The sequence below is a fragment of the Lactuca saligna genome, chromosome 4 (assembly GCF_052625555.1).
Source record: "Lactuca saligna cultivar CGN05327 chromosome 4, ASM5262555v1, whole genome shotgun sequence".
In the NCBI taxonomy this organism is placed as follows: domain Eukaryota; kingdom Viridiplantae; phylum Streptophyta; class Magnoliopsida; order Asterales; family Asteraceae; genus Lactuca; species Lactuca saligna.
In genome coordinates, this window is record NC_136420.1 from 96,978,110 (window position 1) to 96,995,080 (window position 16,971).

The 16,971-nt window shown below is 36.0% G+C and overlaps 1 protein-coding gene across 1 annotated transcript; it reads left to right on the forward strand.

Moving 5' to 3' along the window:
* The first annotated feature begins 15,612 nt into the window (after positions 1–15,612).
* Positions 15,613–16,475, forward strand: LOC145038704 (snakin-2-like). Its single transcript, XM_078986981.1, has 3 exons — positions 15,613–15,734; positions 16,001–16,040; positions 16,173–16,475. The coding sequence occupies exons 1-3, from the start codon at positions 15,648–15,650 to the stop codon at positions 16,352–16,354; spliced, it is 309 nt and encodes a 102-aa protein (XP_078843107.1). The 5' UTR covers positions 15,613–15,647; the 3' UTR covers positions 16,355–16,475.
* The last annotated feature ends 496 nt before the right edge of the window (positions 16,476–16,971 follow it).

Sequence of the window (16,971 nt, forward strand, 5' to 3'; positions counted from 1 at the left end):
TTTGTCAAAAGCCTGGAGAAATTCTGGATCAAACATTCAATTGATATAATCATCTTCTCAGTAGATAATGAAGCACAAGATTGGGCATGAACTAATCGAGCAAAAAGTCACGTTCATGAACGGACGGAGATCTGAATGGAAGGCTGTTGTTTCAACTGTAAAATCGAGTGAGCAGTTCAAGAACTACACGTTGGCAAAGCTAGTTGGAATACTGAGGTTACATTAAGATGAAGTGACGAAAGAAGGGAAGATAGTTTCCGGGATGGGATCACAGGCCCTCGGTGCGAAGGGTAAAAAGGTTGTAGATGGTGATGATTCAGAGTCTGATCTCTCCGACTATGAACTTTTAAAAGAGGATTTTGCTTTAATGGTATCTAATCCAAAGAGATTTGCAATGAAGAACTTCAGTTGTAACAAGAATCGAAATTGGCAGGGCAGTTATAACTCTAAAAAGGTAAAGGAGGAGAGTGTGAATAACTCTCCGAAAGAAGAAGCGAAGAAGGATAAAAAGCTTATGGGGGACTCCAACTATGATTGTAATTACTTTCATGGAAAAAGCCATTTGGCAAAGGAGTGCATGCTGAGAAGATTGAACGTGAAGAAGGTGGCTATCACACCCCCAAACCGGAACGACGGAAACATTCGAGGGTGGAGGACATCATGTATAGTATCACAACGATTGTATAATAGTAATCAAAGCAAACATAAGCATTAAATTGATAAACATTGTATTTACATTATGTTCGATACATAGTTTGTAAGACAGTAAAAAATGTATAACAAAAGTGTAAAAGACATAACTCTGAAACCTACATCTTCTCAAGAACATGCGGGTGTACCTGTCTTACTGGTTCCCTGAGAATACAAGTGATTTTGAAAGTCTATCAACATTTAATTAGGTGACTTCATAAGTATGTTTTTGTAGTGAAATCTTGTCTTTGAATCTATGAAAATGTTTGTATGTTTCTCAAGAAAATCCAATATTTTCTTTTGTAGTGAAAAGTAGACTTAGACCTTAAGACCAAAATATATGTTTGTTACTGTATTCTGTAATAGTATATGAATATCTTTGTATGTATGCCTATATACCACCAACTTTATTGTATTGTGTTGTTTTGTACGAAAACTCATGTATGAAATCCATGGATATTAGCAGTAGTTATGTATAGTAATGTAATGTACGAAATCTTTGTATGAAATCTCTAGATACCACCAGTAATGTATAGTTTTGTTCGGTATGAAAACCCTGGCTGCAACCAGTAATGTATAGTAGTTTTATTAGTTAAAATAAAACCATGTATTTGTATTCTTTGGAATCCCCCAGTCGTATTGTATAGTAGTTCTATTAATTAAAATAAAACTATTTGAAGAATTAAAATACTGTAAACAAAAGGATAGTTTATACTGTTGTGAGTTTGATATAACCATGCTTGATGTGACCTAGTGACCTCTACAACGTTCTTCAGGCGTAGGATGTTATGACATTTGTCACCCCAGGCATGCATGCATAGCTGTAGCTAGCAGTTCAGGTGTGGGCTTGTCAACCCCGTATAGATTTATACACAAATCTCACGCTATCCCTACATGAGACTCTGGTTGTAATATATAGGATTTAGCTCCGTACCATGGAGGATACAATTTAAGTAGTGTCTCACAACCCTGTATTAACTAGTTTACGTGTAGTGTTGTTGTGTTCTCTTGTACTTGTAAATGTATGTATAACGTTGTAATAATGAATTTTGTAATGTAAAATAATTATAATTAAATAATTATTTATTAATGCCTCCCTTATACCTGGGAAATAGTATAGTGTTTCATAAACTATATCTACCATAGTTTATTTGTTTGTTTCTGGGTAATGTTCTTGAACTAGTACAACAGTGTAATGTATCCCAAGCTATACCTATTGTAGTTTGCATGTATGTTCTCGTTTCATGTATTGAATTCTATAAAAGTTCCGTAGTGTTCCAAACTATATTGACCATAATTTGATTGTATGTTATGTATTGTATTGAAAACTTTGCAGTTATGGGTTACAAAATGGATAAAAATATCTGAATATTTTTATAAAATGTAGTGATTTCTCGGTTTGTATCAATTGCAAAAGTTTTTAATCTGTTTGAAATCGTTTGTATAAAAACACAAAATCCTTGTGTTTTACTTGTATCCCCCCCTCTCTGAAAACATTAAAAAACAACAAAAATGTAAGGGTGTGAACTCACGGTTAGTATGTGCTTGTAGCTAGATAATGGACTGAAAGGATGACCCTCGAGTTAGCGTACGTTGAATTAATGGTATCCTAATAATATTTAAACACATAATTGTATCTAAATTAGTTAATCAACTAATTGGAGTGTTAGAATCCACTTGTCTTTGTGTCGAGAGTGATTACAGAAAATGGTATATGAAAAGGAAGAGTTTTCGGTTCCAGTGGGTTCTCGGCTGAAAACGGGTCTTGGTTCTACTATTGTTTTCGGTCACTTGAAGGTTGTTCTTGGTGTTCTTGTTGTTCTTGAGGAAAAATATGAAGATTCAAAGGAATGATCTTGAAGGCATGAATGTTCTTAGATGATACTTGAGAGAGAAATAAGAGTTTTTCGAGTGAATTGAGTGAGAGACGATCGAGTTTTTGAGGAAAAACCTTTATACCGTTTGGGTTTTTGGCCGAAAATTCGGTTCTCGGATGAAATCCATTTTCAGTGCGAGGGTTTTTCGGCCAAAAACGAGTTGTTGGACGAGTTTTGGGGGTTTTGAGGGAAAAATCCTGATTTTTCGAGTGTTTTTGTTTTTGAAAACATATATAACTATTATCTATATATAATAAATTATTTTCTAACCCTTACGAACTTAACGAAATGAAACAAAACTTGAAATTTTATTTATTGGGTTTGACTTTTGTTGACTAGAAAGTATCGAGTTGTCACATTATCCCCCCCCCCCCCCCCCCCCCGTTATAGGGATTTTCATCCCGACATTCTTTCTATAGTGATTACATCATGGACTAGGGAAAAAGATGCATGTACTTTTGTCGCATTTGATCTTCTCGCTCCTAAGTGAATTCAGGTCCCCAGTTTGCATTCCAACAAACCTTCACTATCGGTATGCAACTTTGTGTCATTCGTTTGACTTCCCTATCCATGATTTCTACTGGCTCTTCCACAAATTTAAGATTCTTGTTTATCTCCATTTCATCGAGTTGAATCACGTGATTTTCATCGGATAAACACTTCTTAAGATTTGATACATGGAAAATAAAGTTTATGTTGTTAAGTTCTTGTGGTAAACAGAGTTTGTAAGCTACGAGGCCGATTCTAGCAAGAATATCGAATGGCCCGATGTATCTTAGATTTAGCTTTCCATGCTTTTAGAAGCATATCATGCCCTTCCAAGGTGAGACCTTCAACAGAACGCAGTCGCCAACCTGGAATTCAAAGGATTTTAATCTCTTGTCTGCATAGCTCTTTTGTCTATCTCTTGAGGCTTTTAGTCATTCATGGATATGTATGATCTTTTCTGTGGTTTCTCAAATGATTTCCGGACTAGTGAGAGTGCTATCAGGGATTTATCCCTTAGCTAGCTGCGTGTCACCCACCTCAGCCCATCATAGAAGGGATCTACACTTACGGCTATAGAAAGCTTCAAATGGAGCAACCTTGGTGCTAGAGTGATAGCTATTGTTATAAGAAAACTCGACCAGTGGAAAATGGGTATCCCATGCTTTACCAAAGTCGATCACACAGGCTCTCATCATGTCTTCAAGAGTTTGAATGGTTCTCTCACTCTGCCCGTCAGTTTAAGGATGGTAAGTTATGCTCATGTCCAGCTTAGTTCCAAGAGCTTTCTGAAGTGACTGCCAAAATCACAAGGTGAATCTACTATCTCTATCCGAGTTAATTGATATGGGCACACTGTGAGGTTGTACTATCTCTTGGATGTAATTTCTAGTCAGTTTCTCCATTTTGTCTATTTCTTTGATTGGCAGGAAGTGGGTGGACTTGGTTAGTCTGTCAACGACTACCCAAATAGTATCATGACAACCCAACGTTTTGGGTAACTTGGTAATGAAATCCATTGTGATCTGTTCCGACTTCCATTTAAGTATTTTTGGTTGTTGAAGTAAACCTGAGGGCTTTTGATATTCTACCTTGACTTTGGCGCAAGTTAAGCACTTTCCCAAACAGGTAGCAATCTTTTCTTTCATATTTGGCCACCAATATAGTCTCTTGAGATCCAGATACATCTTATCTGAACCCGGTTGAAGGGAGTATCGAGTTTTGTGGGATTCATTCATGATGACATCTCTTTATCCACCGAATCTTGGTGTCCAGCTCCGGTTCATAAAATAACAAACCCCATCACCCTTAATTTCGAAGTTCTTCTCCATTCCTCTTAAGGCTTCATTTGCCACATTCTCGGGCTTTAAGGCTTCTAACTAGGCCTCTTTGATTTGTGTGGACAGATGCGAATGAATGGTCATGGTTAATGCCTTCACCCTATGACCTGAGTACTCCTTTTGAGTAAGAGCATCTGCTACTACATTGGCTTTACCGGGATGATAGCGTATTTCACACTCGTAATCATTGAGTAGCTCTACCCATCGTCGCTATCTCATGTTAAGTTCTTTTTGATCAAAGATGTGTTGAAGGCTTTTGTGGTCGGTGAATATTATGCACATGGTACCGTATAGGTAATGTCTCCAGGTTTTCAGAGCAAACACTATTGCTCTTAACTCAATATCGTGAGTGGTGTATTTAATTTTTTGCGCCTTTAGTTGTCTCGAGGCATAGGCGATAACCTTTCCTCATTGCATAAGCACACAGCCTAGCCCCTGGTTGGATGCATCACAATATATAATGAAATCCTCTGTCCCCTCTGGAAGAGACAAGATAGGTGCGCTACACAGGGCTTGCTTCGGTGTCTGGAACGCAGTGTCTTGGTTTTCACTCCAGCTAAAAGTTCGACCCTTTTTAGTTAGGGTAGTAAGAGGTTTATCAATTCTACAGAAGTTTTTATGAATCTACGATAGTAGCCAGTACATCCTAAAAATTGCCGGATTTTTTCGGTGTTCTGGGAGTTGTCGAGTTCTCGATTGCCTTTATTTTGGAGGGGTCCACGTATATGCTTTCTTTGCTGACCACGTGACCAAGGAAATTGACCTTCCTTATCCAACACTTGCACTTTGAGAATTTAGATTAAAGCTTTTCTGTCCTTAAGGTTTCTAAGATTTGTCTCAGGTGCTGGCTATGTTCTTCCTTACTTCGTGAGTAGACGAGTATCTCATCTATGAAGACTATCACGAATTTGTCTAGGAAGGGATGACATACCCTGTTCATTAAATCCATGAACACTGCGGGTGCATTGGTTAGACCAAAAGGCATTACTACAAATTCGTAGTGACCATAATGAGTTCTGAAAGCTGTTTTGGGAATATCATTCTCATGAACTCATAATTGGTGATACCCTGAGCTTAGGTTTATCTTCGAAAGGTAGCTAGCTCCTAGGAATTGATCGAAGAGATCATCTATTCACGGAAGAGGGTATCGTTTCTTAATGGTAAGATTATTTAACCCACGATAGTTTATGCATATTCGGAAAGATCCATCCTTTTTCTTAACAAACAAGACCGGTGCTCCCCAGGGTGAGAAGCTTGGTCTAACAAATCGTTTACTTAGAAGTTTGTTAAGTTGGCTAGATAATTCCTTCATTTCCACTGGAGCTAGTCGATACAGGGATTTGGCTATGGGGGTGGCTCCAGGAATTAAGTGAATTTGGAACTCGGCTTGATTTTTGGGAGGAACTCCTGGAAGATCTTCAGGGAAGATAGCAGGAAAGTTACAGACTTCGGGGATGCTCTCGAGGTCTTTAACTTCTTGTTTTTAGCTGACTACATGGGCTAGGAATGCGTGACACTCCCTTTTCAAGTATTTTTAGGCTTTGATGCACGGGATGATGTGAATGTTAGTGCTAGGTTTGTCGCTGTAGATAATAAGGGCTTCGTCGTTTGGCAGATTGAGGCGATTGGCTTTTACATAGCAAAGGATATCAGCCCAATTAGGGCTCAACCAATCCATGCCGATGATGACATCATTACTTTTTATGGAAACCGACATAAGATTGATTGGAAAGGAATAGTCATTTAGAGTGAGGGTGCATCCTATGAATACGTCGTTGGTGCTTTCTTTCTTTCCATTAGCCATCTCGACAGTGAATGTTTTGGTTAAAGGTTGTGATTTTTGTTTGAGTAAGTGTTTGAATTTATGGCCGACAAAACTCCTCTTCGCACCACTATAAAAGAGAATGCATGCATATGAGTTGTCGATGAGGAACGTACCCGTGACTACGAAGGGATCAAAGACTACCTCCTCCTGACCCATGGCTAGTACTCCCCGTGTGTTGCCATCAGTCGTTACTTTACGGAAAATCCTCTTGTAGTGCTCGGTTTCACCACACCCAAGCAGGCTTGGCCTACTCTAGCTCTGGGAGGTTGGTCGTGCTGGTGTCTTGTAGAAACAGGTTGTGTGCCCCTTTTTGTTGTAATTACTGCACGGTATCTCACGAAAAGGCCCGTGATGGTGGAAATTGCATTTGTCGCACCTTGGCAAGTTTCCAACGTATCGACTGGGAGGTGTTTGAGTAGTATGAACAACAACTGGGATCGTAGCAGCATGGATTGCCACCGTTTGCTGTTTCTTTGAGGGCCCCTACGAAGATTGTCCGTTTCTTTTGTTCCAGAACTTTTTCGTGCTGCCACCCTCCTTGTGTTGTTTAGGAACGACTTCTACGGAGTCTTGGCTCTCTCCGTGGTCTATCAGTGTCTGTGCCAGGCGCTTGGCACTGTCAAATGTAAGTGGCAGCTAGTAAATTTACTTGTGTCAGGGGAGTTACTCCCTAAATGTACCTCTTCACTTTCTTGCTCTCCGAGGTGACCATCCTAGGACAAATTAGAGCCAGGTCACTGAACCCAGCAGTGTATGCAGCGATGTCAGAACCCTTCATCTTTAGGTTCCAGAGCTCTTGTTCAAATTTTTGCATTTCGCTCCTCGGGCAGTATTCAACAAACATTAACTCCTTCAAATCATCCCAATTCATAGCATTGGCTACCAGAAGAGTCATGGATTTGACTTGGCTGTTCCACCTAGTGAGGGCTCTGTCTATAATAGTGCATGTGGAAAACTTCACCTTGCTTGTCTCGGGTCACGCACACTCCTTCGGGTGTCCATGGTTGTCTCCTTGATTGGAAGGTTTGGCACCACTATCCGCTCCACAGATACCACTTGCGTGGATTTGCGACATTGCGACAACCACGACGGGTTTCACTGCTGCTTGGAAAACAGCGGGGTCATACCGATGAGGGGGTGGCGGTGGTGTTTAGAGCGTTGGTTTTCTTCCTGTTGGACTTCTTCAGAGGCATCTTTTTCTAAAAATATTTCAAGAGGAAATGATGATAACTTCTTTATAATGGTCATGAGTCGGGTGATATTAAACAATATATATCTTAGTCCTGACAGATATAGTGTTCTATTAAGCAATTTACAGTGCAAGTATACTAATACAAGTAAACAATCCCCTTGAAATTAATGGCAACACTTGGGATGGATTTGTATAATGTGATTTGTGCCTGAACCCCTATAATCACATAGCGTACACAAATTATATATAATTAAAACTAAATCGGCCTTCGATTAAGTGATCCTACTCTAAGTCCACAACCAAACAAGGAACATGAAGTAACGTTAAATCACCTATTCTAGGGATGTTAAAATTTTACTTATATATAACATATATATATATATATATATATATATATATATATATATATATATATACACACAAAAAAAAAAAGGTTCTTTGTTTTCTCGTGTTTGGCTCTAGTACCATAGTGCTACAAAATACTCGTATGGTATTTTAAATGTATGTTCGGTTCTAGTATTTCTCTTGTATGTATTTTGGTAAGTTTTAGACTTGTTGCAACACGACAGCCACTCCCAAACACATGTTGGTCATATCTCGGATAAATATAGTTGATCAAGTTATATTTATCCCAGATATGATTACATAATTTTCCTGGTTTAACCGCAGTATCCAACATCAAAATATTTTTTTTGTTCTTATTAAGATATTGTTTTGTGGTATGTATGTATGTTTGTAAATTTATTATAAAACACTTAGATTTTAAAAGTATACTTTTAGTCAGAGCACTCTAGCCCCATTGTGCTTATACTTGTATATCTTATAAGGTTTGATATACTTAGTTCACTATAAACAATGCTCTGATACCTATCTGTCACACCCCCAAACCGGAACGACGGAAACGTTCTGGGGCGGACGACTTCATGTACAGTATCACAACAATGGTATAATAGTAATCAAAGCAAACACAACCATTACATTGATAAACATTGTATTTACATTTTTTTCGATACATAGTTTGTATGACAGTCAAAAATATATAACAACAGTGTAAAAGACACGACTCTGAAAGCTCTGTCTTCTCAAAAACCTTTGGGTGTACCCGTCTTACCGGTTTCCTGAATACAAGTGATTTTGTAAGTGTATCAACATTTAAGTTGGCGAGTTCTTAAGTATGTTTTTGTAATGAAATATTGTCTTTGAATCTGTAAAAATGTTTGTATTTTTCTCATGAAAATCCAATATTTTCATTAGTAGTGAAAAGTAGTCTTAGAACTTAAGACCAAAATGTATGTTTGTTACTGTATTATGTAATTGTATATGAATATCTTTGTATGTATGCCTATATACCACCAACTGTATTGTATTGTGTTGTTTTGCATGAAAACTCTTGTATGAAATCCATGGATATTAACAGTAGTTATGTATACTAATGTAATGTATGAAACCTTTGTATGAAATCTTTGTATACCACTAGTAATGTATAGTTTTGTTCGGTATGAAAACCCTGGCTGCTACCAGTAATGTAAAGTAGTTTATTACTTAAAATAAAACCATGTATTTGTATTCCCTAGAATCCTCTAGTTGTAATGTATAGTAGTTCTTTTAATTAAAATAAAACTATTTGAAGAATTGAAATCCCGTAAACAAAAGGTTAGTTTATACTGTTGTGAGTTTTATATAACCATTCTTGATGTGACTTAGTGACATCTACAACATTCTTCAGGCGTAGGATGTTGTGACATTTGTCACCCCGGGCATGTCTGTCTAACCATAGCCAGCAGTTCAGGTGTAGAATTCTCAGTCTCATATAGATCTATACACAAATCTCATGCTCTCCCTCCAAGAGACTCTAGTTATACTGTATAGGGTTTAGTTCCCTACCCTGGAGGATACAATTAAAGTAGTGCCTCACAACCCTATATTAACTAATGTACGTGTAGTGTTGTAGTGTTCTCTTGTACTTGTAAATGTATGTATAACCTTGCAATATTGAATTTTGTAATGTAAAATAATTATACTTAAATAATTATTTAGTAATGCCTCCCTTATACCCGGGAAATAGTATAGTGTTCCATAAACTATATCTACCATAGTTTATTTGTTTGTTTCTGGATAATGTTCTTGAACTAGTAAAACAGTGTAATGTATCCCAAACTATACCTATTGTAGTTTGCATGTATGTTCTCGTTTCATGTATTGATTTCTATAAAAGTCCTGTAGTGTTCCCAAACTATATTGACCATAGTTTGATTATATGTTATGTATTGTACTGAAAACTTTCCAGTTATGGCTGTATATTGAAAATTACCCTTATGCTCAGCATGTTACAAAATGGATAACAATATCTGAATATTTTTATAAAATGTAGTGATTTCTCGGTTTGTATCAATTGCAAAAGTTTTTACTCTATTTTAAATCATTTTTATAAAAACACAAAATCCTTGTGTTTTACTTGTATCACCCCTGAAAACATTAAAAAACAACAAAAATGTAGGGGTGTGAACGCACAATAAGTATGTGCTTGTAGCTGGATAGTGGATTGAAAGGATGACCCTCGAGTTGGCGTACACTGAATTAACACTATCCTAATAATATTTAAACACATAATTGTATGTTAATTAGTTAATCCATTAATTGGAGTGTTAGAAAACACTTGTTTTTGTGTCGAGAGTGATTACCAAAAATGCTATATGAAAAGGAAGAGTTTTCGGTTCCAGTGGGTTCTCGACCAAACACAGTTTTCAGTTTTGCTGTTGTTTTCGGCCACTTGAAGGTTTGAATGTTGTTCTTGGTGTTCTTGAGGAAATATATGAAGATTCAAAGGATTGATCTTGAAGGCACGAATGTTCTTGGATGATACTTGAGAGAGAAATGAGAGTGTTTTCGAGTGAAATGAGAGATACATGATCTAGTTTTCGAGGAAAACCCTTTATATCGGTTGGGGTTTCGGTCAGAAATGGGGTTCTCGGCCGAAATCCATTTTCGGCCCAAGGGTTTTCGGCTAAAACGAGTTGTTGGACGATTTTTGGAAGTTTTGAGGGAAAAATCCTAGTTTCTCGAGTGTTTTTGTTTTCGAAAATATATATAACTATTATCTATATATGATAAATTATTTTCTAACCCTTAGGAACTTAATATAATGAAATAAAACTTGAAATTTTATTTATCGGGTTTGACTTTTGTTGACTAGAAAGTATCGGGTTGTCACAGAGGGAGAGGATGATGAAGCTTATTATCTCTGAAAGTTGGAGGAGATCAAAAAGAAAAGGAAAGCTGATAAAACCATGCCTTCTTTGATTGTGCAGGAAAACGAGGCTAAAGATGAGTTTGGCAGAGTCAAGGTCTGGTCGACACACTTTGATGATGAAGAGGTTTGCAGACCTACTCATGGAAGGAGCTTCGTAGTGAAGGATGAAGGTTCGCATCTCCATGGAAGGTTTTTGATGGTTACAAGTGAAGTGTCAGAGATGAAAGGCTATGAAACTGACGGAGGACGTGGTGTCGATAGTTGTTTTTGCTGCGAAACCAGTTCCTGAGCAACTAGGCGAGTGCGAGCAGGTGATAAATAAGATAAACTCCATTCTCAAATCTTTGAATATACCTGTGTCTAGATATGAAACTGAATTGAATGACTTAAAATACACATTTTCAAGTTTGAGTGATAGTTTAAAACAAACTCGCTTAACTGAATCTAACTTAACCGATCAACTCGGCAGGGTTTCATCAAAGAGTGAAGAGAGGCGCATGTGTAATGAAAAGTTGGAATATGAATTATTTAAGTCTAGGGATAAGTCTATTTATTTGCAGAGAGATCATTTAGGTCTTTGAAAATAGCGTAATATTTTCTGTTTGATTGCCAAAAGACTTTATTTTAATATCACCCAGTTGCATTTAAATTGTGAAATTGGAAAGAAAATTCACAAGATGATTTTGCCATTTCTTGAGTGAAAGAGGACGAAATAGACGCATAATGTTACAGGTGCGAATCCATCGTCTCATCAGACGAAACTTCAGATGCATACATAGTAGGATTGGACAAAATTGAATCTTTAATAAAATCCAAAGATCACAAAAACATGCTTAAACAGCTTTTGGATGAAAAAGACAAAGAGCATATTAAATCTGAAACTGTATAGAAGTTTGACTCATTAAGCACCAAGTTAAATTCAGAAAATAAACTTGATGTTGAAAATGTTTCTGAATTCGACGATGAAAGTGATATGAGTGAAATCTTTGTCAAGGATGAGTTTGACTACTCTGAGTTGGTTAAAAACGAACTTGTACCTACGAAAGTCCTAATTTCTGAAAATTCAACTGAATTCGCACGTGTTTCTGAAAACAAATCTAAAGTTTTAAAAGCCAAAACAAATGTTTTCCCAAAAGTTAAAACTGTTCCTAACCAAGTTTTTACAACTAGAGGACTGAACAAAAATCAAACAGTTGAATTAACATCCATGGTCGAAGATGACAACAAAGATGGTTGTGACGAGTTCTTCTGGTCTGCTCCAATCGAAAATGCAGACAAAACAAAAGGTCTATCTGAAATGACCTCGTGGAAAACGAAGAGACGGTAAGTAGCAGAACCCCTAAAAAGTGTCAATTCAAGCTATGAAAAGGGTAGTTCATGTGGGACTAAGAACGTTCCAAGTGACAAATCGTCAATTCAGCCCGAAACTCCTACCAGAAAGCCAAAACCTACGGTTAGTATTCACAAATCCTCTAAGTAGTTCGTAGCCCCAAAACGCCAAAGGAATGCCAGATAAAACAAAAATCTCAAGGAAAGAAAGTAGTTCTTGCAGTCTAAGAATCCCAACTTCGTTCATAGAGAAAAAGTCAATCCAAATGCGAAAGTCTCTTCATCTGAGAAACCTAAGAATTTTCAACAAAATCATGCTCCACAAGTCTAGAATCAAAAAGCTTTTCAAAAAAATCACCGTTTCCAAATCACGCAAAACATGTGCAGAAAACCAACTCTCACGTCTCTCCTAATACGAATGTTTTGCATTCAGCCAAGACTTCTTGTGATGTCAAAGGCAAAGGAAAGATAGTTTCGGAGCCTAAAATTACTCTAAAAAGATCTGAAGCTAATCCTAAGATAGCTGAGAAAAAAATTGTTAAAAAACAAATCCAAAATAAACAAAATAATCTATCCTCCAAGGATAAGAACTCAAAAGACAATAAGATTACTGTTTTTCAAATCACAAAGAAAGATAAAACAACCTTAATAAAACGAACTTATCTGGTTGATCCTGTTATTTTTTTCCTGTGAAAAACTCGCGAGAATCAAAACAACTTTGGTTTTCTAAATCTGCTTTAACATTCGTAGGTAATACATGACGAGCAGTTTGACTCTGAATGATACATCGACAGTGGCTGCTCGCGTGACATGACGTGTAGGAAAGAGGAACTGCGAGAGTTCAGAACACTAAAGGATGGAGGCAGAGTGAAATTTAGCAACAATTCACTTGGTCAAATCAAAGGTTACGAGATGATAACCAATGGAGAGTTTTCAATTCGCAAGGTCGCGTATGTGGAAGGACTGCAACACAACCTCATTATTGTTTCGCAGTTGGTGGTGGGAACAGGACTAAAGTTTCATTTGACGATAAAGGATCAGAGATAATTAAAAAGAAGTCCAAAATTGTGCTCCTGAAATCAAAACGCAAAGGCGAAATGTATCTACTGAATATAAATCCCATCAAAGGGAAGCCGACAATTTGCTTACATGAGAAAGCTTCCACTGATGATAGCTAGCTATGGCATAGGAGACTCTCTCGTCTCAATTTTAAAGATATCAACAAGCTTGTTCTTGGTGATCATGTGCGAGGATTACCATTCCTGAAATTTGAAAAAGAACATCTTTGTGTAGCCCTCGAAATGGGAAAACAAAGCAGGAAGAGTCATCAAACGATTGTGAACACGAAAGTCATTAAACCACTTGAACTCTTGCATATAGACCTTTGTGGTCCTTCTGCAGTTGAAAGCATTCGTGGTAATAGATATATCCGTGTAATTGTATATGCTTTTTCCAGATTCACTTGGGTGCATTTTCTTAAACAGAAATCAGAAGCCGCTCTTAAGCTGAAGGACTTCATAAAGCAAATAGAGATTCAACTGCGAAAGCTGGTTCGTAACGTTTGCAGTGACAATGGTCTGGAATTTAAAAACAATGTGTTTGAATAATTCCTGACTGCGAAAGGAGTAACTCGTAATTTTTCAGCTCCTTATACTCTTCAACAAAACGAGGTAGTCGAAAGACGAAACCGCTTGTTGTGCAAAGCTACAAGAACCATGTTGTCATTCGTAAGTCTGCCACTTTACTTCTGGGCGGATGCGATAGGAACTGCTTGCTTTACCCAAAACCAATGTATCCAAAATAAGCGATTCTCTGTCACCCATACGAAATTATAAATAATCGAAAACCTAATGTCAAGTTTTTCCATGTTTTCGGTTCCAGATGCTTTATCTTCAACTCGAAGGAACAAAGGAACAAATTTGATGTTAAGGATGACAAAGGTATCTTCCTGGGGTATTCTCTAACTTCTAAAGCATACCGGGTTCTCAACAAAAGATCTAAAAGGATACAAGAAACCTACTATGTTACGTTCGATGATAATTACATGAAGAAGTTTCAGAAGAATGACAGTCCAACACAGGATCTTTCCTAAACCGAATCCTACTACCATCCCACTCTCCAACCTTTACAAGGAGCTCCTAAACTTATTCGATGAGCCAGAAAAGGCAATCTCCTCAGAGTCCAAAGCAGCAGACAACAAGGAAGACGAATTGAAGAAAATCATTGACGATGTTGCGAAAGAAATGGAACAGGAACACACCACTACGAAAGATCCTAAAGTTCCAGTTCACCCTACAGATGCGAATGTTACATCGCAGGTGGAGGGTTCTACTTCAAGGGAAGAATCTGAATTCAGAAGATGATATTCACACATCATTGTAGGGGGGAAATGAAAATGTGAATGATGATTCGGATGTACAATCAGAGTTTGTGATTATTTCTGTTCGTTAGTTTTTATGAAAAAAAAATAATAAAACTTTATATGAATAGAAAATAGTATCTTGGTTTTTCTAGTATGTAAATGAAATATTTTGCCCTTTAACATATGAACTCTTATTTGGTTAACCCATATAGTGAGTAATTCAAAACCGAATAACCCAAAGGCCAAAACCAATTAAGCCTGACTTTAAAAAACTAAATCGCTAATAAAATTAAAATATAAAGATTTTTCATTAGATTTTCTATAACACAATAATAATTCTGATTTTTTTTAGCATTAACTTATTTCACACATTTTCCATATTAAATCGTAAGTTCAATGGGATCAATTCATTTAAATATTGATTTGGGTTTGACCGTTTGAGTAAACAACTATAGTTGGCATGATGACAACTATGCACAAGTCCCTACTTTCCACTTCATTAATTGTCATTTCTACCTTCTTAATCAAATACCAAATACTTGTAATCCAACTTTTTTTTTTTTCCTTCATCTTTGTTATCTTCTTTTCCTAATTTTATAAATATAACTATTATATATAAAGTATAATCACTAAAAGCTTAACTCATATAATATTTCAGTTTTAGTGTAGGAGTCCTAGACCATATTGATTTTATTTCACAATTTAAGATGCTACTTGTCAGAATGATCCATTATCTTCTGAAATGTTTTAAGCAAAATATAATTAATTAATTATATAGTCTTGATGACTAATTTCGGTTTGTAATAAGGTAAAATAATTAATCATATAATTTTTTCAGAGATATTATAATTTAGATAATTATATATAATGGCTGATATTATTTTGACCAATTAAACCATATTGTTTGGTATGAGCAATAAAAATCATAAACCAAGCTAAATTATATAATTTGCAACTTTTACAAATCAGGATGGCACATTTTATGTGTACCAAAAAACCAAAGCAAACACGTTAATTGCTATTAAGTTTTGTTATAAATCACGTCAATGAATCCGTTTGCCGTATATATGTAAATATAAACAAACACTAAAATTTAGAACAACAAATATATGATCACTAATATAAAAAGAAAAAAGGAAAAGTTGTATCATTGAAATAAATCTCTCCATCACCCCCCCCCCCCCCCCCCCCCCCCCCCCAACCCACCCACAATATTCTGTCTTTGACACCTATAAATACAGGCAGAAACCTTTGTTCATTCATACTCAAATACACACTTAAACACTTCAAAAGAAAATGGGAATCTCCAAAGCTTTTGTTGCTTCATTTCTTCTTTCTCTATTTCTTCTCCAACTTGTCCAAGCCTTCCAACCCAATCAACTCGTAATATTTCTTCTCCTCTTCTTTTCAATTCTTATATTGATCATGCATTGTTTTATCTATTTTTGTTAATAGTTTTTCTTTTGAATTGCTTAAAGAAACATAAAGTTTTATTTCTTATTTTTAACAAATATCAATCCATCTTACATATTTGTTAAATTACCCATAGTCACAATATATCAGCAACATTTTGTTCCTTCCTTAGAATATTGTTAGTTATTCACCTACTCTTTCTTTTTGGATAGTAATGATTACCCTTTTTGTTACAGGATGATACCAGCAATGACAACTACCCATCCACTAAGATTGGTGAGTATTGATTCTATTGACTAACACAGCTATTTCTAGTTATTAAATCAAGTATAATTTGAGCTTCTTTCTTAATTATGATTTATGAATATGAGTTTTGAGTAAGATAGGGGTGATTTATGTAAATTGTAGATTGTAAAGGGGCATGTGCAGCAAGGTGCAAACTATCAAAGAGGCCAAATCTATGCAACAGGTCATGCGGGTCATGTTGTGGAAGGTGCAATTGTGTGCCTCCGGGCACCTCCGGCAACTACGAATCGTGTGCTTGCTATGCTAATTTGACCACCCGAGGCAACAAGAAGAAGTGCCCTTAAAGAATTTCCCCAAAAGATTAAAACTTTTTATTACTTATTCATGAATCATCCTTGCTAATAAGAGCTAATTTCTTGTACTTCTTTCTTATAATTATTTCCCAAGTTTCTCTTTCCTAATGTATTTAGTTATGTCTTTATAGAAATATTGAGTCATTGAGAGATATGCATGGCAAACATTAATAAAAAAGAGTTATGATTATATATAATGGTGGATAAAAATATAATTTGAAGTGCCATATTTTTAACTAAATCGTGCAGGTCTTCAAATATATATATATATATATATATATATATATATATATATATATATATATATATATATATATATATATATATATATATATATATATATATATATATATATATATATATATATATATATATATATATATATATATATGGGTAAAGTGAATATACCTAATAACCTTATATAAGCTTAGGTACCTAACCACATCATACTACGTAATTTTGTATCATATTTGCATTGTAATCACCCATAGTTCTTGAAATTCAACCTCATAACTTGATTGCTTCCAAAATCTTTGGACTTTCACCATTATCTTCCTTCAAATGACATCTTTCTATCGGAGACCCCCTGGTGGGCTTCATATACTACC

Excerpts from the sequence above, each read along its gene's own strand:
- LOC145038704 (XM_078986981.1), top strand. The coding sequence starts at position 15,648 with ATGGGAATCTCCAAAGCTTTTGTTGCTTCATTTCTTCTTTCTCTATTT. Across the intron at positions 15,735-16,000 it reads CCTTCCAACCCAATCAACTC|GATGATACCAGCAATGACAA; the intron begins GTAATATTTCTT and ends TTTTTGTTACAG. Across the intron at positions 16,041-16,172 it reads CTACCCATCCACTAAGATTG|ATTGTAAAGGGGCATGTGCA; the intron begins GTGAGTATTGAT and ends TGTAAATTGTAG.